A 22,579-nucleotide genomic window follows, 5' to 3' on the forward strand; every position below is an offset into this window, starting at 1 on the left:
AAGATATCAAATGTCAAAGTGTTCAAACATAACTTTTATTTCCTTACAAACAGCATTCCTTGTCGTACCGCAAAATTCCTGCAGTTGATTAAAGTATCTTTAATTCCACCTCATAACACAACGTATTTACAACTCTCGTCAAAAAAAAAAAAAAACGTGGTATAGGTTAGTAGCCTACAACCAAGAAAATGTGAAAGGTCTGTTTACATACATTGCCAGTGTGCCTCCATTCTCGTATAGATCTCAACAAAATTAGCACTGTGATTTTTCAACATCCCAAATTTTACACAAACAGTTTCTTTTCAGGTCATGACACCGTATACGTTTTGCATTAACTGGGATAAATGCTCACTAACATAAGTTAAAAAAAAAAAAACATTAAGCAATGAAAAATGCAGATCGGGGAAAAAAGCTTTCAAATTCAGTTATTCAGGAATGAGCAAGACTGCATGCTACCGGAGGGTATGTAGAAACCAAACATTGCAGTTTAATGGGAAAATGTTTTAACCTTTACACCTGGTAACAGAAGTCATATTTTGAACATATGATTGTGCAAGCCATGAGCATTACCCACAAATGACTTCAAAAGGCTGCTATACGGTGACTTAAAATACAAAGCTGCAGTGTCTTTCAAACAGTAGTGTTGGATTCTTAAAATGTATAATTCCCATATGCTAGTCTCACTATTGACATGTTTCTAGTATGACATGCCTATTTACTTAAAGCTGGTAATGTATATTTGACAAAAGACCGCGAGAAATCAATCATATTTATACATACGATATAGTATGTATTAAAATTCCTGAATTATCCAAATATAAAACAATTAAAACTGTCCCTCAGTAGATGTTATTTAAATACATATTAGTTCTGCCAATGCAGAAAAAAACAAGATAAAGTTGAAACATGATAATTGTCTTCTTACATGCAGTACAGGATTTCTGAATGCAGTTTATTGTTCATTAAATCATTTGAATCATCATATTCACTCAGGCAATATTTCAGGAGTTGCAGTGACTGTACTGAAAACAGGCAATAAGCTGTAGTTAGGTGTCAGGGGCATATACCATATTCCGATCCCATTGTACTGCAAAACCACTGAGCGGTACACATACAAATTGCATAGTAAGCCAAGTGTTTGTGTGCGTGTGTGTGGTGATCATAATTTTGAAAATCCATTGCAAACAATCCCTTAATTTGCACTGGCTTCATTCACAATCAAGGCCGCACTGTATGGACACTACCATGGGACAACTTTACGAGGCCCAAATGGTAAGGTGGACATCTTGTTAGCCTACAGCAAAGGTTCCCCCTGCCGCCCCGCCCACCCCCCAACCCTGGTCCTGGAATACTGATGTGGGTGCTGGTTATCAGAGTGTTAATTATGTGTACTGCTCCATCTTGTGGTGGATGCCTTAATCCCTCAATAACAAGTCCCCAGAAGACATTTTGGCATTTTTACATGGGGAAATTGTATCACACAGTTTCCACAATCAGATTTACAGATTCTATTGTATGGCATCAATACCCACTGTGACATTAATGCAACTGTGGGGGTTAGAATCAGCAGGTAAAAAAAGAAAATACAACTAAAAGTAAAATACAGAAGAAAAAAAAAATATGAATGAATGCATGTACACACTGACCAACCACTTCGCATCAACGACTTCTTAAAAGTATGCAAATTTGTTGCTGGTGCTATCAGGATAAAAAGTTATGGGTTGAGCCCTAGAAATCATTAAATACAGCTGCTAAGCTACCAAGCTGACAATAATGCTGGTTTCTGACCAAAATTCCACTCAGCTGATTAGGTTTGAGGAGCTGCAACCTTGTATCTGATATCTTTTCTGGTGACTGTCCTCTAAGGCAGATATTTTTGAAGTGTGCTTCAAAGCGATTTCAAACAAAAAATCTGCATGGCTGGTAATCAATGAAATGGACGCCAGGTCCATAGGCCCCCGCACCCTCATCAGAAAAAAAGTTAAATTACAATTGAATACCTGCACTCCTTTGGTCATACAAATTCAGTGTAGAACAAAATTGCTAAATAAATACCAGAGAATAAAGGTTTAACTTCTTAAGGCTTTGCTGGCAACCACTGAGACAAAAATAAAAGTGAAGGTAATTCTGTAGCATCAATACAGAATAAGTGTTCTTGTTGTTCCGTTAAATAATAGCTATAAGCCATATTCCGTAATTGTGCTTATGCTCAACACTATTTAACAGTACTAGTGTGTTAAAGGCAACATAAACAACACATTAAAAAATACCTTTAAGTGTATCATTGAGTTCTCTCATTGAGGTCTTAAAACAACAACCTGCAAGTGATGCCAAATACATGCCAATATTAACTCCGTCAAAGACAATTAACCCTTTAAGGTGTAAGATCACATATGTGATTAGAATGTTCTAAACTGAACATTCTAATGCCCATGTAACAATCACAACTGGTAATTGAAAGCTATGGAGATCTAGACCACTTAGAATGTTGGAAAAAACATTACAAAAAACGTGCTCTTCGAAGGGCTAATTATGAGCTCAGAAGGGGGAGGGGATATAAAACACACAAGGGTTCAATGGAGAGGTTTGGTCAACATTTCACCAGATTGCCAAAACAGCCTCACCAATATAGCCTCACAGCTAGCTGGATCTCACATCCTAGGCAAACATGTCTGCCCTCAATTTAATATACTGTGGGTGTGTGGTATAACAAAAATTCTGTGTATATTCCATTTTGATATCAAGAGTTGTGTTGGGCATTTAACTGTCTTGGTCAAAGTATTGGAAGCCTGAAACCATTTATAAACAGAAGGTCAAATGCACGTAACAGGAAAAAATCTACATTCTGCATCCATGACAAAAGCAGGTAAAGCAAGCACAATCAGGACAGGACCATAGGGTGGTGTGTAAGTGATTTGGAAGCGATCAGGAAACGATTAAACCGAAGTTGGGCAATTGTATGTGCACGGTCAGAAAAACCTGCACAAATGGCCCCATTGCTATTAAAGTCCAGAGACTTCAGTTGTATTGGGAACTGACCGTAATAATACGGTCACGCTTGTGGCTTTTTGATGCCATTCTCCTGTGGCTTCCGATAGCAACATAAAGTAAAAGGTGCGGATTATAAAATTAGCATTTTAAGCGCATTGCAGTCATCAAAATCTATCGTTTTTGCAGTCAGTAGGAACAGATTCTGGTGAACATGTGCTTAGAGTTATTTCTCAAGAAAAACATTATATGAGGTACGTATGGCAGATGGCGCACAGGAAAGTAAAATCAAACATTAATGCACATACAAAATCTAAACATGTACATAAAAGCCTGGTATGGTCTGCAGAAAGGGGTTCATTTATGAGACTACGCTGAACTGTCATCTTCTGCAAAATCTCAGACTCCATTCGATTCACATCATTTCTAGAACACGGAGAAAATAAACATTCCCTAGGTATTAAAACAATTCTGGAATTAGGTTACTGGAGGGACCTTGGTTTTTTTTTGCTTTAATTGAGAAAGGTTTTCAAACTTCTGATTAGTTTTCTAGGGATGAAAACATCTGAATGCTGCACACAAAACCATACCTATAAAAGGAGACCGTACATTTCACTGTTGTTCCCTTCTTCACACTGAAGTTGGGGCTGGTTGCGTTATAAATCTGAGGGACTGTTACGATTGCTTGGCGTCTGACGGTGAACTTTCTTAGGCACTTGAAAAAAGGTCAGGGGCTCAGAGAGGGGGGCTAGGGCACCAGTGGGACAACTCTTAAAAAATAAAGCATTCGCTCGCCACTGTGGAACCGAGCTTAAAGTCGCATGCCTGAAGCGAGACCTGCCAACACCCAGCTAAGCATCAGAGAGTGCCTTACATCCCCATGACTCTAAGAGACATTCCCCTAAAACGTTAGCACGCAGTGTAGCACATAGAACGAAGCCGGGTCGTAGAAAACACGGGGGTGGGGGAGACTGGAGGAGATCGGCTGCGTGGCGTTGGGCGAGGAGAGATTCCGTCCCCTCCGTTTATCTGTCCTTGGACGTCAGCTTCTCGATCAGCTCCTGCAGCGGCGCCAGTTCTTTTCTGTCTATCAGATTAAATTCCTGAAAGGAAAAGGTAAAAAAAAAAAAAGTTAACAGTTCAGTATTTTCGTTAAGTACCTGAGCTCTGTCGAACTAGGCTTACCAAGACTTCATCTTGGTAAATGATGAATCCTCGAACAGATGGCAGCAAATAAAACACAATCAGGCCTTGGCAAGACATGGTCTCAGAATGGAAATTGTGACTCGGCAGAATTCCCCAGTGTAGACACCCGGTAAATAAAACCGGTTACCTGAACAAAAAAGATAAAGTGCTTGAAAGACGTGTTCAGGTGGGCCTCTTCCTGAAGCTGGATGACGGCGTCAAAGTGTTGGTGGTAAATGTGGGCGTACACCCGGAAAAGACGTTTGAGGATGGTCTTTGCCACCGACATGAAGTTCTTCGGAAAGGGGACACCTAAAATCAGAGGGGGCGAGGGTGAGAGGACCATTAAATCCAGTCTATGCCTACGGTCAAAACGCCTCCTTTGATGGAGATTTGCCTGGACAACCAACTCAACAGGAAATACATCAAAAAGACGAACCCCTTTCACCACAAGGAATTCAAATGCCTTATGTAATTGCATATTTGCATTCGTTTCCATATCCCTTGACAATATACAAAGGTGGGAGAGAGCAAGATCATTTGTATGGAAAAGAAAAAGAAGAGATTTGCGACAGAAATAACTTTCGATAAGAGAATTAAAGGGTGTGAAACAGAATAGCTGGATCTACCTATTTTCGAAGGGAACAGCGTTTCATCATCGAGCTGATCCTGCACCCAGGTCATTAGGTAATCAATATACTTGGGCGCAGAGCATTTGATTGGCTTTTTTATATTGGTCCCATCAGCCCAATGGTACTCATACCTACAAAATGAAATTAAATCAAATCAGTACATTGTCTTGTTATTCTTTCAGCATGCACTTAATCTGGAGAGTAAATCAACAGGATAAAAACCCTAATTAATTTGGTAATAAAGCACAACCTATTAGAACTATAGCAGCAATTACAGGGAAAGCATCATCTAAAAAGATAATTACGTGTAAGTGAAAACCACATGTATTTAACAGCACGCAATTAGACTAAACTAGCTGGAAGATGGCTTTACTAATTAAATGAAGACGATACATTGTAGCTTTCACATAAAGTCGAACGGAAAGCCGTGAAGACGGAGGGAGTTCTTACTTGGGCCCGGCGGACATGAGGGGACAGCTCTCCTCCGTGCAGAAGTCGGTGATGGTCCCGTAAAGCATGTTGATCTGGTTGAAGAAATCTACAGCTGAGGAAGCAGAAATAAAAACAGGGCCTGTGTGTGAGCGGGCGGCTAACACAGCTGCTCAGCGTAGCGCAATCAGTCTGGCACTACATTTTAAAAACGGCTGTTTGTAACGCAGCAAGACGGCAAGACAAATTACCTCTGCCAGCCGGTGTACGACAGCCCATTCAGCTAGCTACTCACAACCCAAAGTAACAAGAAAGTGGGAACACGCAAATTAAACTCATTAGTCAAAAGTTAGGGAACATTCACACACTTCAGAAATCTTATGACTGGTTTATGCGCATATCTGTGAGTTCATTTTCAATTCTGGTTTTGGCTTATTTTGTGTCCCGTGTCTTGGGAACCAACAGCCTGGGGTAATTAACATTCAGCTGTGTTTAATGGGACATTTCCCTCTACATGTTAAATTGTCTGAGAAGGGTAGAGGCACTCAATCTCAGTGCTGAGAGCACCTGTAGGTATTACTGACCATGTAACAATCATATCTTGCTATTAAATTTAATAATCCATTCCTGACTGCCTTAATACATTACATTTAGAATTCATTACGGAGTGGTGAGAGCAGGAAGCAGAGCAAACCACATTATCAACCGACAGCAGTAGCTGCATCAACCAACAAATGTAACTTTAAATAGATTCACAACGGATCTATATAGCGTTTTAAGTAACATATTAATTTGAGGGTACAATGTAAAATATTGAACAAGCAAGATCATTCAACGCAGAATCAATTCTCAGAGTTCTGGGTTGCAGCCCATTCCATCACTGGGGCCAGTTTTTCTACTTTTTTGTATAAAAATCAATGGCCAGCTGTCACAGTAAGTAAAGAACTCTCCTCCATTACGGCTCCTGATAACAGTAGCAAGCTGCAGCATGTGTACTGCATTCAGCAGTGGTGAAGTAGTCCTGTAGTTCTGGTAAATGATTACTTGAAGTACTGCCAGAATTCCAGAAGCTATTTATTTAAATGGAGGAAAAAAGGACATCTCCGTGTAGGTCTTAGCCTAATTATCAGGGAAAGAACCGTTCGGAGCCAAAGCGACCTCGCGTTATTCGTCGTTCCCAAAAGCGCTTGCGGTGCAAAGACCTTGCTCAGACGCTAAAGGGAAGCGGCCGGGACGCGGCTTTGATATATAGGACCGAACCCGGCGGATAGCGCCGCTCTGCTCCCAACTTTCCCAGCCAGATGAAAATGAAAGACTGCCTCCACGCAGTGTTCCGTACCGGCGGCTTATGACGGCACTTCTGTACTTTTTTACGACTTTGCTCGTCTATCAGGAGATACTTTTAATCACCTCCCTAAACTGGCACACGCCGTAAATAAATTAAATATAAAGATAAATTAAAATGAAGGCCCTTCTGCCAAACAAGCGCTGAAGACGGATAATGCTGTCGAGGCCCTGGAAATTAAAAGCAACAAATTTCTGTTTTAAAGCGGCGCGTACCCTCCAGGGAACGGCTACGGCAGAAAAGAAAATGCACCGAGCGAGGTTAAGAAAAGGTAATGCCCATCTGTTCACCGCAGCACAAAGGGCCTGGTAATTGAAAATCTCGGCCGCGACGGCATTGCGGATAGCGAGGACGGCGAGCGCTCGTACAAAGAGTGACCTTCGGCTAGCGCCAGCCTCCGAATCTCACCCCGGCACTTCAGCCTTAAAGGAAACGGAGGGCGTTCAGCAGCTGGTGTTAAATGTACCCACTGATTTCAGCGCAATAACACCAGTGCCAGGGGGCACTTCTCCTCATTAAGTCGGGGGGGAAGAAACAGAAATGTGCAGAAAATATAGATATCCTTGAAAAGAAAGGGCCCTGCCACCAGGAATCCTGCATATATTCGGTGCGCTTGTCTTGCGTCGGCCGCGTTGGCCCTCGGCTGGAGTTGCGCGCGAGCTGGGCGTGTCCCTGGGGAGACTCAACACGCCGAAACGCATTCTCCGGCTCATTTGTCTACACGCAAAAATCACAAAGGGAGCACCGACGCCGGGCTGGAAAAAGGAGCATGTTGTGGGACGTTTGGATTTCATGTTTGAATGCCGTTTTGCATGTCAGTTTCCCTCAGTACAAGCCCGTCTCGTTGAATGTGAAATTCAGGTACAACACAATGGCGGTCCATCAGCTGATTGAAACAAATGAGAATCGGGTCGATTGAGCTACCCGACTAATGAAGTTGTGAAATCAACTATAGTTCGGTCTTCGTTTAATTTAATAAGGCAGTGTAAAGTCATTAAGCGCAAGCGCTGACAGACGGGAAATCCTCGTCACCAGCACTGGCGAGGCAAGATCAAGATCACTCATCGCGAGACCAGTGTGTCCGTTGTTCCTTAAGGACACAGGGCCACTTAGTGAAATCCAAAACGGAGCCAGCTGCTGTCGCTAATACAGACCCCTGCCGACAGATTGTTTTCCGTATCTGCGGCCAAAGCTCGAAGCTTTCTTTTTTTCTTGAACGCTTCCCCTCCAGCGAGAGCGACCAGGCAGGCCTAATCAATCAAGTTCGCCGCTCCATTCTTAACCCGCAGTACCGGTTCCAGGCCATTACTTCGAATCCCGTTTGGAAGGCTGCCCTGACGAGCCATTCTGCAGTTCCCTGAGTTGACCCGTGGTATGGCGTGACAGAGGACCCTCCGCACTGTGGTCAGGGGCTCGGAGTGCGAGATTTCAGAAGTCTTCGCTCAGGGTGAGGTCCCGTCACCTCACTCATATTCTGTCCCTGCAGGCGGGGATTAAATCTGAGCAACATAACTACTCACGGTGCTACTTTACATTAGATTGCATTACAAGTACTTAGCATGTGCCAACATAAAACCCAAACATGTTAAACTCAAATTTCTATTTCATATGCAGCGAAGTCCTCCAAAGATGGCTACTCAATAACAAATTATTTGCGAAGTCAGTATACCACATTGTGGAGAATGTGGACCAAAAAAAAAAACCCTAGCCATACACAAACACAGAGGCTCTGTATTTAAAAAAATATATTTTATGGATTATTGAACATTTTTTATTACAGCTACATCTTAAGAGCCTACCAGTGCACCCTGGCTCTTGCCACTCCCCCTCCCCTCCCATGTTCACTTCATTGCTTTACACTGTGCTGCATTAACCCCTAAAGCCAAACATCTTTAAGTTTGTACCATTTTCTTTCCTGTGCAATGTACACAGTCCATAGCTCCAGCTACAGTCAGAAGGCATTGCTTGTAAAAGCAATTCCATTTATTTATTTATTTATTTATTTTTAAATTCAGGTCAGTTGCCCATTGAGGGATCCCCATTCACCCTGCAGAGCTCCAGTCCTCCCAGAATGCCTGAGGAAATCTAGCAGCGAAGCCCCGGCAGACCACTGAGGAGAATCAATACAAGTTAACAACGGCTCAATGGCCTATAGAGCAAACAGAAGAGAACAGGGACCTACATACTCTACTGTATGTGCTCACGCATTACAAGATCCATGAGAACAATGTTCGAGTTGTCTTTCGGGAGGTGCATTTGTCCTTTGTGTTTACCCAGCTATTCCGGCCACTTCCACGACAGCAAGGTCCACCGAAATCAAACAGCGCGCTTTCTTTTTCCACAGCGGGAAACAGCCACTAGCTACGATATGCTGCGTTGTCATTTTGAATAAGATTATTCCAGAAAGTGCACCCCCCTTCCCCTTGGCGCTCGGCAGTAGAAGGTCCTCGAACCCGATCTCTTGCTTGGCTGCAATAAATCCAGCCAGAGAGAACACACAGTACACTTCAGCCATAATCACTTTCAGACTCTCAGGGGACACATTTGGCTCGGCCCGGGACGTACGTGCAGCCTTTTTGAATGCAGGTCGGTTGCCCTGGGCAGACAAGCAAAGCGACAAGCACGCCGTTCGAGACTGACCGATACACCGCCCCACCTCGTTCCGATGTAGAACAGGCACGTGCTCCGACCTGCACCGGCCTTTACTTGGCATGTTCTTCCGACGCACGTGCCTGAACACTTTTTCCAGGGCCGCCTTCATAAATGCTGCAAGTGACCTTCTAAATGAAAATGCTAAATGTACACGGCCGCAAGTCGAGACGAGCGCGCGATGCTAAATGCTAAAAGGTAAATTCACTGCCCTTTTATGGAACGTCGGGTTGCCAGGTTGCGGAGACTCACTGTTGACGGCCACCCACTCGTTGAGGTCCTCGCCGTCGGGCAGCATGACGGCCATGCGCAGGTTCCCGCTCCCCAGCGTGGCCTCCGCATGCTTCAGCAGCTCGTACTGGTGCGACCCTTCCGGAATGTTCTTCTTCGGCTTGAACGTCTTTGACGAGCGACTTCCGCTGCGGGACAGAGAGGAGGAACGCACGTAAACAACCCACCCCTTTCACACACGCTGGAGCTGAATTTAAGGATCTCAGCCATTCTCAAAGAGAAATACAACTGAAAGATGTATATGCAGTTAAAAACATTAAAGGGCTAGCATATGCTAAGATGTGCTGGATCCTCTGATTGAACAACAAAACGTTTGCTTCAAGCAATGCCACGTGTCTACCTTTCCGTGAAACTGCAACAAAGCGAGTGTGACTGTGTAGCTTCAGGTCATTTTCAATTTAAATGATGTGATTTTTTTCCCCATGTTATTTTGCTCATTATCATGACTTTAACCGCAATTAATTCTCCACTCTTGGGTGCCAAAGCAGCTTGGGGGCAGAATTCCAGAGACTGTGAGCATGAGCGTACATGCTCAGAGAGGAGGGTCAATCTCTCCACTTTTCAACCCAAAACTGCATCTGTCTGCACATTTGCACATTTTAATGTGGATAGGCTGATAAATTATGCATTTATTCAACTTCTATTATCATTATTTTAGAACATTAATTTGAAAACATTAATATGCAACAATCTATACATTACTAAAGTATTTCCAGTCTATAAAAAATTTTTTTAAACCTATAAAACACAAACAGTACAGAAATGCATGTAGGCATATATGCATGCAAACCTATCTTGCATGATATTCAGGTATTTACATTAGTACTTTAAAAATTATGTTTTAGGCTTACATTACATTACAATCACTGACTAGATGCTCTGATCTGAGCAGCTAACAATAGTGGAGAACATCAGCATTAACCTTCGCACAGAAGGCTCATTTATAATCAATAAGTGTACAGCTGACTGACTAGACAGCAATCAGTACTGTAAATACCACAATAATGTTGACCTATAACATTATCATCCCAAAAGGAAATCCTCTCCAAAAAATTAAAATAAATAAATAACAGCTTGAAGGTCAGGGGAGCCATGGTGCAAGCTGAAGAGGTTGGTCGCTGCTGGAAGATGGGTAGGGTTTCTGCATTTCTCTTATTAAATATATTCCTGTTTTATACTAAAAGAAGGCAAGCCTACGTGCTATAAGCACTGACTCTGTACCACCCCTCACTGACATCCTTGTGTCTCAGCACAATCCTGAAGGCAGTCGGTTGCGTGAAATGGAGCTATCTGACCTGTGCTGCAGTCAACCGAGGAACATGCAAACTACTCCAACATCAATCACGGGGCGGCTGGAGAGTTTGCGGGGTGGTTGCCTGGTTACCCAGCCAGCCCACCTTAAGTAAACAGCACTGGGGCTGAAGACGATAAGGACGGCGGCTGGTTCTTTTATGACAAGACCTTTCCTCCAAATTGCTCATCGTGCAGTCATTTTACAATGTCGTATCGTGTCTGGATTTGATTTGTTTAGCGAGTCCATTCACGCTCCCTTCAGACCACAGAAGCCTGCAGGTCTTGAGAGCTCCTTGGTCTAATGCCGTTACGCAGGCAAGAAGTGTCAATAAACAGCCAAGTTAATTCCCTCACAATGGGAGTCCCATAGGTTATCAAATCTGCTTCTATTTCAACAAGGCACAAGACGCTCTTTTCCAGTATCATCTCATTAACTTTTTGACACTAGAAACGACAGGGCTATTTATAGATTTCACAGCCAATTAAATCATTCCAGGAAGACAGGAGGCAATTGTTACATGTGTATTTATAAAGGCCATCTGCTGTCGGTTCATTCAGGAGAGATCCTACACTTCCTCCTTACACTTCCTGTCCGTCTGTCCGGAGGAACCTTCAGACGCTCCTCCGGTCAGGAGGTGCGGCGGTAAACATGTTCAGCCGTAAACAAAGGAGGGCTGCGCGGCGGAGGAGAGAAAAGGGGGGAGGGGGGCAAACAATAAACGGGGGGGGGGGGGGGGGGTGAAACGAGGAAACGTGAGTGCTGACTGCGCTCTATCTGGAAAGCAGGGCTTTGTGTGTGTGTACCGCTGAGACATGAGACGCAATCTCAGGAAGAACAAGAGGCGTCAGGACCTTTTGTGTTGAAATACGAATAAATAAAAATAAGCAGGACTGCTCGGCATCCTGAGCTGAAACAGTTTACGACCGGATCCTGTTTTTTTTTTTTTTTTTTTTTAAAGCTTAATTAAATTCCTAAAGAGAGTGGCATAAAATCTCTCCTATGGGTCCGGGGATTCACAGAAAACATGCCCTAAGGATACAAAGTGTCCCTCTGCGCCGTTTCATTCTCTATTCCGAGAACATAATGAATCTTTCTACAAGCCAGACTACACAACGAAACTGCAACGTTATTTACACGTTGTTTCTCTGTGTAGATATGATCAACCTGAGCATGATGAAATCAACTGCGACTTAATCTCCTGCACTTAAGACAGCGCACAATCAATCAAGGTCGCCTCACGCAACCACCACCAGACGCAGTCACCTAGGTTTGTTGACAAGGCGAGCATCAATGAACGAATAAACCGACGACTGCCGATGATGTCGCAACCGACTCGGGTTCATCCTGTAGCCTTGCGGATGTAATAAGAACACGGCATTGTGAGTTTAAGTTGGCGGCCCATTGTCCTGCACCTGCTGCAGTCGAACCTTAGGACATTAGACACGGGAATTGACCGCTTAAGCACCACGGGGCCCCCCCCCGCCCAGCGCTGGACCGCATCTGCTCGCACGTGACATAAAGAGGGGGGGACGGACGAGCCCGGCGGAAAAAAAAAAAACCAAGCCCAATCAGTCTTCTCTGCACCGCTACACCAAGTCCCCCGGTGCCACAAACAGACAAGAATAGATCTGCCATTTAAAACTGTAATAGACCCAGCCAGAGACAGCGGCCTAGATCTTTATCCTTCTGAGTTAGGCCTGTAATTAAATCTCACGGCTACGTTCTTAAGGCCCTGTAATTACCGGAATTCCTCCTGTAGTTACACATCAACGCTAACACGAGCGGCGCTATCGCGCTGCGTAAGGCGACGTCTCTCCGGGTGAGCATTAGAAAGGCTGAGACTGTACTATGTGAACGTTCGGTCGAGTCGAGCGGCTGCTGACCGGGCCTCGCGGTGTGCAGAACAGACCCCACCTTCCCCCTCCGCAAACTGCAGCGTCCTCCGGGGCGCTGGGTTTGGGCACTGACAGCAGCTCGGTATCACACGCCATTAAACAGGGGCCTGATCAGCGTTGAGAAACAGCCCAGGGGCAGTGGGCTATGTTCCTCCACTCACAGCTTATGTGAGAAGACAACAAACAGGGAGCGACGTGACTGCATCACTGAACTGACGCAGGAAACCACATTTTTAAAACAATCCAAAGAAAAATTAAAAAAAAATAAATAAATAAATAGTTGAATATGAATGCATTGCCTACTTAAGTGATATCACTTCCTTGCGATAAGATTTAGGCTAAGTTTACTGGAAGGGTACTATTTTTACACACTTCACAAAAAGACACATTATGAAAGATATCCCATGTGACTGATTGGAGAGCATTGCATAATACTCCATGTGCCAAACCGATAGTTTGATCCAAAGGGACTTACACAGAAGCCACTTATCAAACTGCATATTTACTGAAGTGGCTCAGGGTTATTGCATTGTACAAGGGTGCAGCAGTCCTTCATGGGATTTAAACTTGAAACCTAACTGTAATGAGATCCGCATCCCCATTCGAATTATATCTAGGCCTACTTATCATTAAAGTGTATTATAATGTTGCATTATAATAATAGTATCCAGCACCAAGATGTAGGCTAACCCACACAACAAGGAGACACAGGGTTAAATGTGTACCATGTACTGGTATAGTGTAGATGTATTAGTAGCCTATGTTTTATGTCCTAAGTGAATGGCCATTTTAAATGTGGATTTTGTGCAATCGTATCCAATGCTGACCAGGCAGTGTTCATATTTTATATTTAGTAATGTGTCTAATGGCCCCATATTTACAAAGGCATGCTAACATGAGTATCAACAGCCTAGCATAGAAGAACACAGATTGTAAATAAATTTGAAAAATGTCTTGCGAAAGGACCCAAAGCACAAAGCACTGTTTTGTACTAGCCTTGATCGATACATATTCATTCACACTCTTTTGTCCGGGTTTGTTTTATGGTTGGAGTCCTTTCATGTAAATTGCCTGCTTCTTTGAAATTAAGATGAAAGCTTAAAAACTGCATTTAACAAAACAAAACACTATTTTAGCCGAAATCAACAACCAAGATTTGAGGCTGTTAGCAACATAGCTCAATTCTACTACTCCATGTACACCTGTCCTGTGCAAACACCATGTAGCCTATATTACTGTTCAGATATCAAGATATAGGCTAGACGGTGTGATGCCCTCTGAACATGTGACTCATCTGGCCCGTTCCCAAATGCATGAGGTGTCAAGCTGAAATACCGCAATTATTTGTCCTGCCAAACAATAACAATCACAGCTAGCTTGGTTGAAGTTACAGAATACAATATGCAGGCCCACCATTTTGTGACTGAAAAAACTCCAGAAGTAAATGACCAAATCTACAGCAGATGAATATAAAAGACAAAGAAGATTGTCCCTTCTGCAACCCACAACAGAACAGTTTTTGACAAGCAGATTACTGGCAGACTTGCACACAATTGTGAGCTTTCCACTGATGACTACATATAGCCTACCTGTAAGTGTTAGAGGCTCAAAATTAATCTAAGGGAAAATGGACACTATTCTTTCCTTTGACAAAAATAACACGTGTTTGTTTCAGCATGCCTTGCACAGCATTAAGTTTGGTGGATGCAAACAAAACAACGGGTAAGAATGAAAAAAAGGCAGAGCTTCTTAAAGTCTAGGTCTACTCAAGGTTAAAGACAAAGAGCACAGCCCTTAAGTTAAATGTGGTCTATGAATCAGCCAGACTATTCACCATGAGTTCATTCACTCCAGTCAAATAGCCTATGCAATTTAAAAGCTCAGACCAGACAAATTGCGTAATTAGGTCAACCCTACAAGTTATACTTTGAGATCCTTTAAGTTACTGTTAATTGTATTGTATTAAAAATAACAATAATTAGTTTTATCGCCCCAGCTGTTCTTACCCAAAACATTGCACAAGTACTCATTCTCAAAGATTACTGAATGACAAATGAACATACACAAATATCTTGTGACATGAGCTACATCTGAAGAAGAAAAACATGTCAGGGTGGAGAAGCGGTGAGTCAGGGCTGTTGTCTAAGCATGCTTCCTTCTTTCCCGAAATGGAGAACCAAAAGACGAATGAACAGAATGCTGCAACAAGTTAATGCCTGCTTCCCGTTTCACTACCGAAACAGAGAAAACTGACCCATTTCAGCTTTCTGACATGAATATTACAATTTAATATCAGGCAAATTCATTTTTGCATGTATACATAGATCTCCTCGGGGTGTATCAAATCATTTTAATTCAGGCATTTGCTTGAGCACTTCACTGTTGCTAACTGAAAGTGTGGCAACAAAAAAATCTCAGTGAGCCAACGGTATCTGGAATATAATGTACTGTAAACGTAAACACTCAGACAACACACACATCAGCGTGTGAGTACTGAGCGTGAGTTCAAGTTTCCATATGCACAATTAGAAGAAATAGGCCCAAACAAAACGAAAATCCGTTAATACACACAAATATGCAACTGAACTGGCACACAACAGCAATAACTTTCCAAAGTGTGCGAGTACGTTTATTCAGTTGAGTTTGACGCATACCCGGAATGATGCCTTGTTGCGTCGCACAGTCCGCACACAATCTTAGTGTGCTACCCGGGTCATTTGTCTGGAGCTGGTAATGCAGTTGTGGAAAGTGGAGAGCTTGAGTCGCCCTTGGACTACACTGGTTACAGATATAATGCATCGTTCCCAGGAGTAAGAATGGAAACATACTGTAAAATCTTCACACAATAAATGATACCCCAAGAGACATTAAAACATGATCTGAACTGTTGACATGTAAGGTCAGTTAGCATACATAATCATACAATAATGTATGATAGTGTAAATTATAACTGGGTCAAAGTAGCCATACCGAAATAAGGAAGCAAGTTGCCCTTTTGCGTTGACTGCGTATGAATCTAGCAGCAATGCAATATTTCCACAAGGCATGTCTATCCTTGTTCCCCGTGGTAGAAGAAGTTTAGATACTCAATCACTGTCTTAAACAAATGAATAACTAAACAAACAGCAAATAAACAACTGATTACGTTAGACACAGCTGGCTATCACAGCTAATGTTAGATCTAACAAACCACTTAATTTAGCTTTCAAGCCATGACATTTAAGTTAACTGTAAGTGAAATGCAATTGAATTTAAACGCATTCTACCAAAAAAAATAGAAATAAATGATATATAAATCTAAATAAACTGATTAATTACGACTATGTGTCCAGCTAGATTAATCTAAAGCCAATTTGTAAGTCTATCATCAAACAGAATGCACATGGTAGATTGTACCTACAGTAGCTTGCAAGTAAATCTGAGAAAGTGACTAAAATAGCTATTGCTCACCTAACTTAATTCAAATGAATGCAAGCGACTGCAGATTTGATAAAGCGACCATTCAATCCAGAGGCTACTGTCAATGTAGCTAGCTAGCGAACGTTAGCTTGCTACCATTAACGTCAATAAAAACAATAAACGCAAAGACAGGGTTAACGTGGTCTTTGCAAGCAACCCATTCGCAATTTTACCAAGAAAAAAAGACAGTTACAATCTACCTCGTTAGTAGTAGCTCACTAGAGAAATTAGCTACCGCCTTGTGCCTTGCGGTAAAGACTCGCTGTCTATGCACTGTGAGCAGCACATGATGCAGTAACCTAGCTTCCAAAAGCAAGTTGATAACACAGACACAAAGACAGAGTTAGCAGTGTATACTCACAACAAAAAGCTCATTTCCCTTTGTGAAAGAAGCTCTCAAAAACACGAGCACGCGAGAAAGGCTTATCTCCGTCTGTCCAAGATGTAAAAGACTATTATTGTCTGACAGTCCACAAAACAATACAGAACCCACAGTCACCACCTCTCCGTCTCCAGAATCGAATGCCAAACTTCTCCTACCTTCAGTAAGTACCAGCTCTAGGGACTCTCGCGAGAACACGCACACGAACATAAACAGTACCATAAATTTCAGACAGGGCTGTTCAGGGAGTGACCCAAAGTATTCTCTCCTTTAATCACCAGTTAAACTAAAAAATAACGTGCGGCGAATATGCTTTAAATTGTGACATTGTCTAGGTCTGCATCTGTACTGTTTACTTACCCCACAAACAATGACAGACGAATGGCAGAACTCAATCTTTGAATTAAAAAAAAACAAGATTAATATTTAGTAGGGCCACTCTTTGTGTACCTATTTCGTCTGGTACATACGTTGTATTGCTTACAGTAGATCAGGTGAGCAAACGTGCGAAAGGTCTACCACTCCCCTAGATGGCGACATTAAAATATTTGCAGAGCTTACTTCATACTAAGGTATTGTCTTCTTTATACAGAACAGGTTTGTTGACCTTTTGTTACCAACGTGTTGCAGGATGGACGGTGACATTGGTAACTTTTTACCAAAATAGCTTGTATTGAAAATGTTTTTCTATTATTTTTTTATATAAAAGACTTGTCCGCCGATAGCGATACCAGTCTGTAGTCTCTTAGCAATCTGGTAGCTAGTTAGGTGGCTTAGAACCACACTCAGGCACAGTCAGCGCTAAGGTTATCAAAAATGGCCAGTGGACATTGCAGGTCTTTGCTGACCTCTTCAATATTTAGAAGTTTTAACGCAAGATATATTAATTCCAGGAAAATTTGGGAATGTAATTGGGCAGCCAGAACTCTGGCGATGGTAAAAGACTCAAGTGGACGTCCACAGTTCTATCACCACTGGACAGCTGCACATCTTCGCCACCTTCGGATTTTTTCTCTCAGAAATGTATTGTCTCTGCAAAAACTGTCTACCGAGGTAAGTAAAGATGTTGCCACCCACTTAATGAACAGATGAATAAAACGATATCTCGTCGGCCTACTAAAGGCGTATTCTTTGGCATCAGACAGGAGTTCCTTTCAATGAAGGCGACTATCCACCTTTACCTGAATATAATTCAAACCCAGAACCTGACAGAAAGGAGGTGTTCATCGTCCGCCTTAAAGGACTTCCGTGGTCATGTACAGCTGAAGATCTCTTGAAATTTTTCTCAGGTAAGATCTTAAATATGGTTAAAGGTCTGTGGGGAATACGGTTATCATTGTTTACAAAAATAACACCTCACTGCTGTACAGCCGCTACTTACTAGCCGTATTTTTAAATGTAGTCTGAAATGTCTGAAAATGCATGGCATGATAGTAGACGTCATGAAAATATATGACATGAGAATTAATATCAACGTATTCACAATGTCATTTCTAATTTAGGTTACAGACTTAATAACAATTTTGCTTTTTATTCATTATGTTTTTTCGGCTTGAAGAGTGCCAAATTCGTGATGGGGTGAACGGAATACATCTGACTGTAAACAAGCAGGGGAAACAGAACGGACAAGCTTTCATTGAGTTGGAACAGGAAGTGGACGTCCTCAAAGCTTTGGAGAAACACAGACAGTACATGGGATCCCGATATGTGGAAGGTTTGTCACGTTTTCATGCTGTTCAAAGTCACTATGTTCGGGAGGGGGCATGATAAACTTTGACAACCGACTTTTTGAAGTCTGCAAGCATGTATATTGTGGATCGGTAGTTGAGTTGTTCAACCACTGTGGAGGAAAACTATTTAGGTGAACAAGCTGATCCCCCAGCACTGTCTCAACCACATTATTTTTAAATCCACCAGTAAATTATTTTCAGCAGTCAGCCATGGTTATGCAACCTTGACTGACCTCCTGCCCCCCCCCCCCCCCAAATAAATAAAGTAAAAATAAAATAAAAACAGCAAAGCTTTATGCAACAGGCAAACTGTGGTGTTATGTGATGGTTGCACCTGTACAGGAAAAGGTGGGTAGGCCTGATTCATGCTTTATTTTCCAGTCTATGAAGTGACAAACAGGGAAGCTGAGGAAATCCTGACGCAACCAGACCATCCCCCGGCCCAGGATGGAGTGGTCAAGCTCCGGGGCCTTCCTTACAACTGTACGGAGGAGGACGTTGCTCGGTTCTTTTCAGGTCAGGCTCCCTGGATACCCATCTCTCCCATTGTGCTCCTTCTGTTTGACATAAATGCAATGTACATGAAGGAACTTTCTAACACTCCTATCCAGACCGGCTTGCATAAGTCCACACACTAAAGTTTAGTCATTGAGCTCCTGAGTTGATGACAAGTGATCTGTGTCACAACCAATAGAAGATGTTCATGTATGACGTTACAACATAAATGAAGTGCTGTAAGTCGGTGCGTGATTCAGAATGCAGTGCTTTAAAGTGTCAGTCCTTAATTTCTTCATATAAAAATGGCATATGTGACACCTTTTCTTGTTGACATAGTAGCAATATTGATTCAATGTGTTTGAGAAATGCTGTGTGAGTTTTAGCTATTGGGGAAAATGGGCTGATGTGGTCCTCAGGTCTGGAGATGGTGTGACCCTTTATGGAAACGCTGTCTGAGTTTTAGCTATCAGGGTAATGGGCTGTTGTGGTTAGCTAACGGGGTAATGGGTTGTTGTGATCCTCAGGTCTGGAGATAGTTCCGGGCGGGGTGACGCTGGTCACAAGCAACAGGGGGAGAAACACGGGCCACGGCTATGTGCAGTTTGCCTCGCAGGAAATGGCGGATCAGGCTTTGGAGAAGCACAAAGAGGCCATGGGCAACAGGTAAGCAATTCCTCTGACTGTTGTGCCTTTAAAGCAAAACATGATGAAGCTGCTTTTAGCTACTATGCTACACATATCTGGAACAACCATCCAGAAGAACTGACGCTTGCCCCAGCAAATGTGCCACTTTTAAATCAACATCTCTGCTTGCCATAGCTTTTAATGAAATATTGGGAAGCCTGCCTGTATAAAATATTTACTCAGGACTGGAGAGAAAGCTAAAACCGGGGTTTATTGGGAGTGATTGACGGCTTGTGTTGATATGCTCGCGTTCAGGTACATTGAGGTGTTTCCCAGCCAGAAAAGTGAAATCCAGTCCCAGAGGAGAAAGAGGGAGGAGGTGTCTCCATCTTTACCTCCTGCTGAGCCTGAGCCTGAACCTGAAAGCAGTACGATAATTTCTTTTTTTGTTCATTAATATATAGAAGAACATTGAAATACTGTATCTGTAATCTTATAAGTGATTTTGACACATTGGAAGATGTTCATTTTTTACGGTAGCTAACTTCAACACTTTTAAAGGCTTTTTTCAATTTTGTAAGGAAAACTTCAAAGACAAACAGAGATTTGTGGATTATCCTCTGGAATAATATCAGTATTTACGATGCAGTTTTTAGATAACAAGCACTACAGTGGTTAGAGCTTGAATTGACATTCGTTCAGTTTTGTTGAAAAAGTCCAACATTATTAAATAAATCCCAAGCATATTTCTGTCTAATCTCCTAAACCCAGCACACACCCTGTACAGTAAATATTCCTCGCTGGGCTAGTTCATGAATGCTTGCTGTGTCCAGCACGTCCTTTATTTTCATATGAAACTCTTAATCATTCATTTATTATTACTGCAGCCACTATTCTTCAAATATTAAGTGAAAATCTAATTGAACAGCGCTTGTATCTGGAATGTGTTTTTGTTTTTTTCACAGAAACTACTGATTCAGTACCCATATCAAACGCAGTCCCCAGAATGGCTGTACACTACGTACACATGAGAGGCTTGCCATTTCAAGCGACTGGACGAGACATTGTAAATGTGAGACAAGACAATCAAAAAAAAGCTATACCATCAATTCTGAATGTATAGAATATCAGTTTTAAAGTAGTGTCAAGGGGCAATTGATTACTGTTAACACCCTGAGCGTTTTGGTGACCGTGATTGGTAGTCTGAAGTTCTGATAACTGAATATGTAAACTGGCTGTGATTAAGCAGTGATTAATTTAATAAAGCAAGACCAATTACCACAACATTGTGTGCTTATGACACAGTTTGGCAGACATTGCGAATGAGAGGAAAGCAAGGACATTGTAATGAACGATATTTAATTTCCTTTGGTTTTCCATTATCGTCTTGACAATATATCATACATAAACTATTTGTTGTTGAGATTTTCTCTTTATAATAATATGCAAAGTAATACAAAAAAAAGCTCCATATAGCTATTTGCGTAATTGCATTTTGTTATGGGTTAAAATGAATGTATTATGGACACATTACTGTGAATACTGAATAAAATCGGGAAATGTAACATTAGTCAAGAGTGCCACAATTGCGCATAATCTGTATTCATTAAGTGATTAATTGCGATGATTGAGATGCTACACTGGAATAATTTAATATTGCTCCACAGCTGGTTTAACGAGGAGGTTTTAACAGCGTCTTGCTCCTGGGGAACGGCGTTACAGGCTGTTGAGTTGGTCGGTCGTTGAGTCCAAAGGGCCCTAATTATAGCTTGTCACACGTTTTTGAAATGCACGTGCGTCTCTTCCAGTTCTTCTCACCGGTGAGACTGAAGAAGATTCTCATCGAGTACGGCCCAGATGGGAGAGCCAGCGGAGAGGCCGATGTGTTCTTCGCCAGCCACGAAGACGCACTGTCGGCCATGTCTAAAGACAAGGCGTACATGCGTAAGTTAACCAATAGAATATAAGAATACGTAACAACGAGAACAGGCTGTTCAGCCCACCTAGGACTGCATGTAATATGGGGCTGTGTAGTAAATGTGAATGATAAGTAAAACCTATATGTTAGTTCAGTTGCTTATTATTATTAGTTGCTCATTTACAGCTGTCTTATTCTATGTATCAGTGTCACCCTTCTGGATAGAAATCTGTGTTCTCTGAAATAAAATTACATTTTCTAAAAAATGTTTAATATAAAAAATTTGAAATGTTAAATGGTCAATTTGTTCATATCCAACTTGGGTGAATTATCTACTGAACATGTAGAAGTAGCATTGAGAGGCATTGTTCTTAATAGATTGCACGTGTAATTGTTATTTAAGTGGTAACAGAAATGTTTTTTTTCCTACTCCTGTAGAAGAACGATATATTGAGTTGTTCCTGAATTCTCCGGGACAATAAGATCTGGCTGAAAAATATTGGTATGATTTAAAAATTTGATTTAAATGTGCTGTGATTTGTCAAACAGCATGATTTTTTCTGAAGTAGCATGAAAACATTTAAACTTGAGCAGGGTGAACAAGTAAATATTGGTTAGGAATGAGTGTCTGTGTTCATTGGAACTATTACTGCTGTAAAGCCTGAAAAGCATAACTTTTGATGCAGATTTGTTCTATGCTCCTCTAGCCTAACTTGGTGAATTTATCCCCTGTAAAAAAAAAATATTACTAGATGGTCAATTTTCATAACCGTTTTTGTTTTGCAGGTGAAAACATGAACAAGAGGCGAGCATGTGCAAGTCCAGATACCAAGAACTCCTATTTGCATCTGAATTATTTATTGACATTGGGTTTAGTGTACAATTAAATCATAGAATGGCCACTATCAATAAACACATTCCTGTGAAGTACTGTTGTTATATTAATACCATGTATGAGAGAGTTCTTGCACTATGCAAATGAACAATTGTTTTTTTTTTTTTTTTTAAAGATGATGTGCTGTAGACTGCAAATGAAGGCTCTGCCAGTATTTTTCTGAAGACTGTTGACGAAATGCCATTCATAATGCGTGCAGGGCGCTAAGAATCGATTTGTCTTTGCTGGAATAATGAAACCAAGGCCTGTTGGTTTGGACTTGGCATAGAACTGGAAAGTACAGTCAGCTATAAGATAAGGCTAAATTGTCATAGCCTTTGTCTGCCATTCTTGGAACACAGTCGTTTCAAAGTTCGTTTGCAGCT

The 22,579-nt window shown here is 41.8% G+C and overlaps 2 protein-coding genes across 2 annotated transcripts; one reads left to right on the top strand and one right to left on the bottom strand.

Annotated features, from left to right (window-relative positions):
* Window positions 1–6: 6 nt before the first annotated feature.
* LOC118206802 (MOB kinase activator 1B) lies at window positions 7–16,706 on the bottom strand. Its single transcript, XM_035379879.1, has 6 exons — window positions 16,529–16,706; window positions 9,481–9,647; window positions 5,256–5,349; window positions 4,803–4,936; window positions 4,322–4,485; window positions 7–4,091 (listed from the first exon to the last, which is right to left on the bottom strand). Exons 1-6 carry the CDS (start codon window positions 16,540–16,542, stop codon window positions 4,014–4,016), a joined length of 651 nt encoding a protein of 216 aa, XP_035235770.1. The 5' UTR covers window positions 16,543–16,706; the 3' UTR covers window positions 7–4,013.
* Window positions 16,707–17,139: 433 nt separating this feature from the next.
* On the top strand, window positions 17,140–22,246 carry grsf1 (G-rich RNA sequence binding factor 1). Its single transcript, XM_035436263.1, has 10 exons — window positions 17,140–17,602; window positions 17,691–17,838; window positions 18,108–18,263; window positions 18,661–18,795; window positions 19,302–19,440; window positions 19,717–19,829; window positions 20,367–20,473; window positions 21,210–21,345; window positions 21,758–21,821; window positions 22,106–22,246. The coding sequence occupies exons 1-9, from the start codon at window positions 17,366–17,368 to the stop codon at window positions 21,799–21,801; spliced, it is 1,215 nt and encodes a 404-aa protein (XP_035292154.1). The 5' UTR covers window positions 17,140–17,365; the 3' UTR covers window positions 21,802–21,821; window positions 22,106–22,246.
* Window positions 22,247–22,579: the final 333 nt, after the last annotated feature.

The sequence above is a fragment of the Anguilla anguilla genome, chromosome 10 (genome assembly GCF_013347855.1).
Source record: "Anguilla anguilla isolate fAngAng1 chromosome 10, fAngAng1.pri, whole genome shotgun sequence".
NCBI classification, from domain to species: domain Eukaryota; kingdom Metazoa; phylum Chordata; class Actinopteri; order Anguilliformes; family Anguillidae; genus Anguilla; species Anguilla anguilla.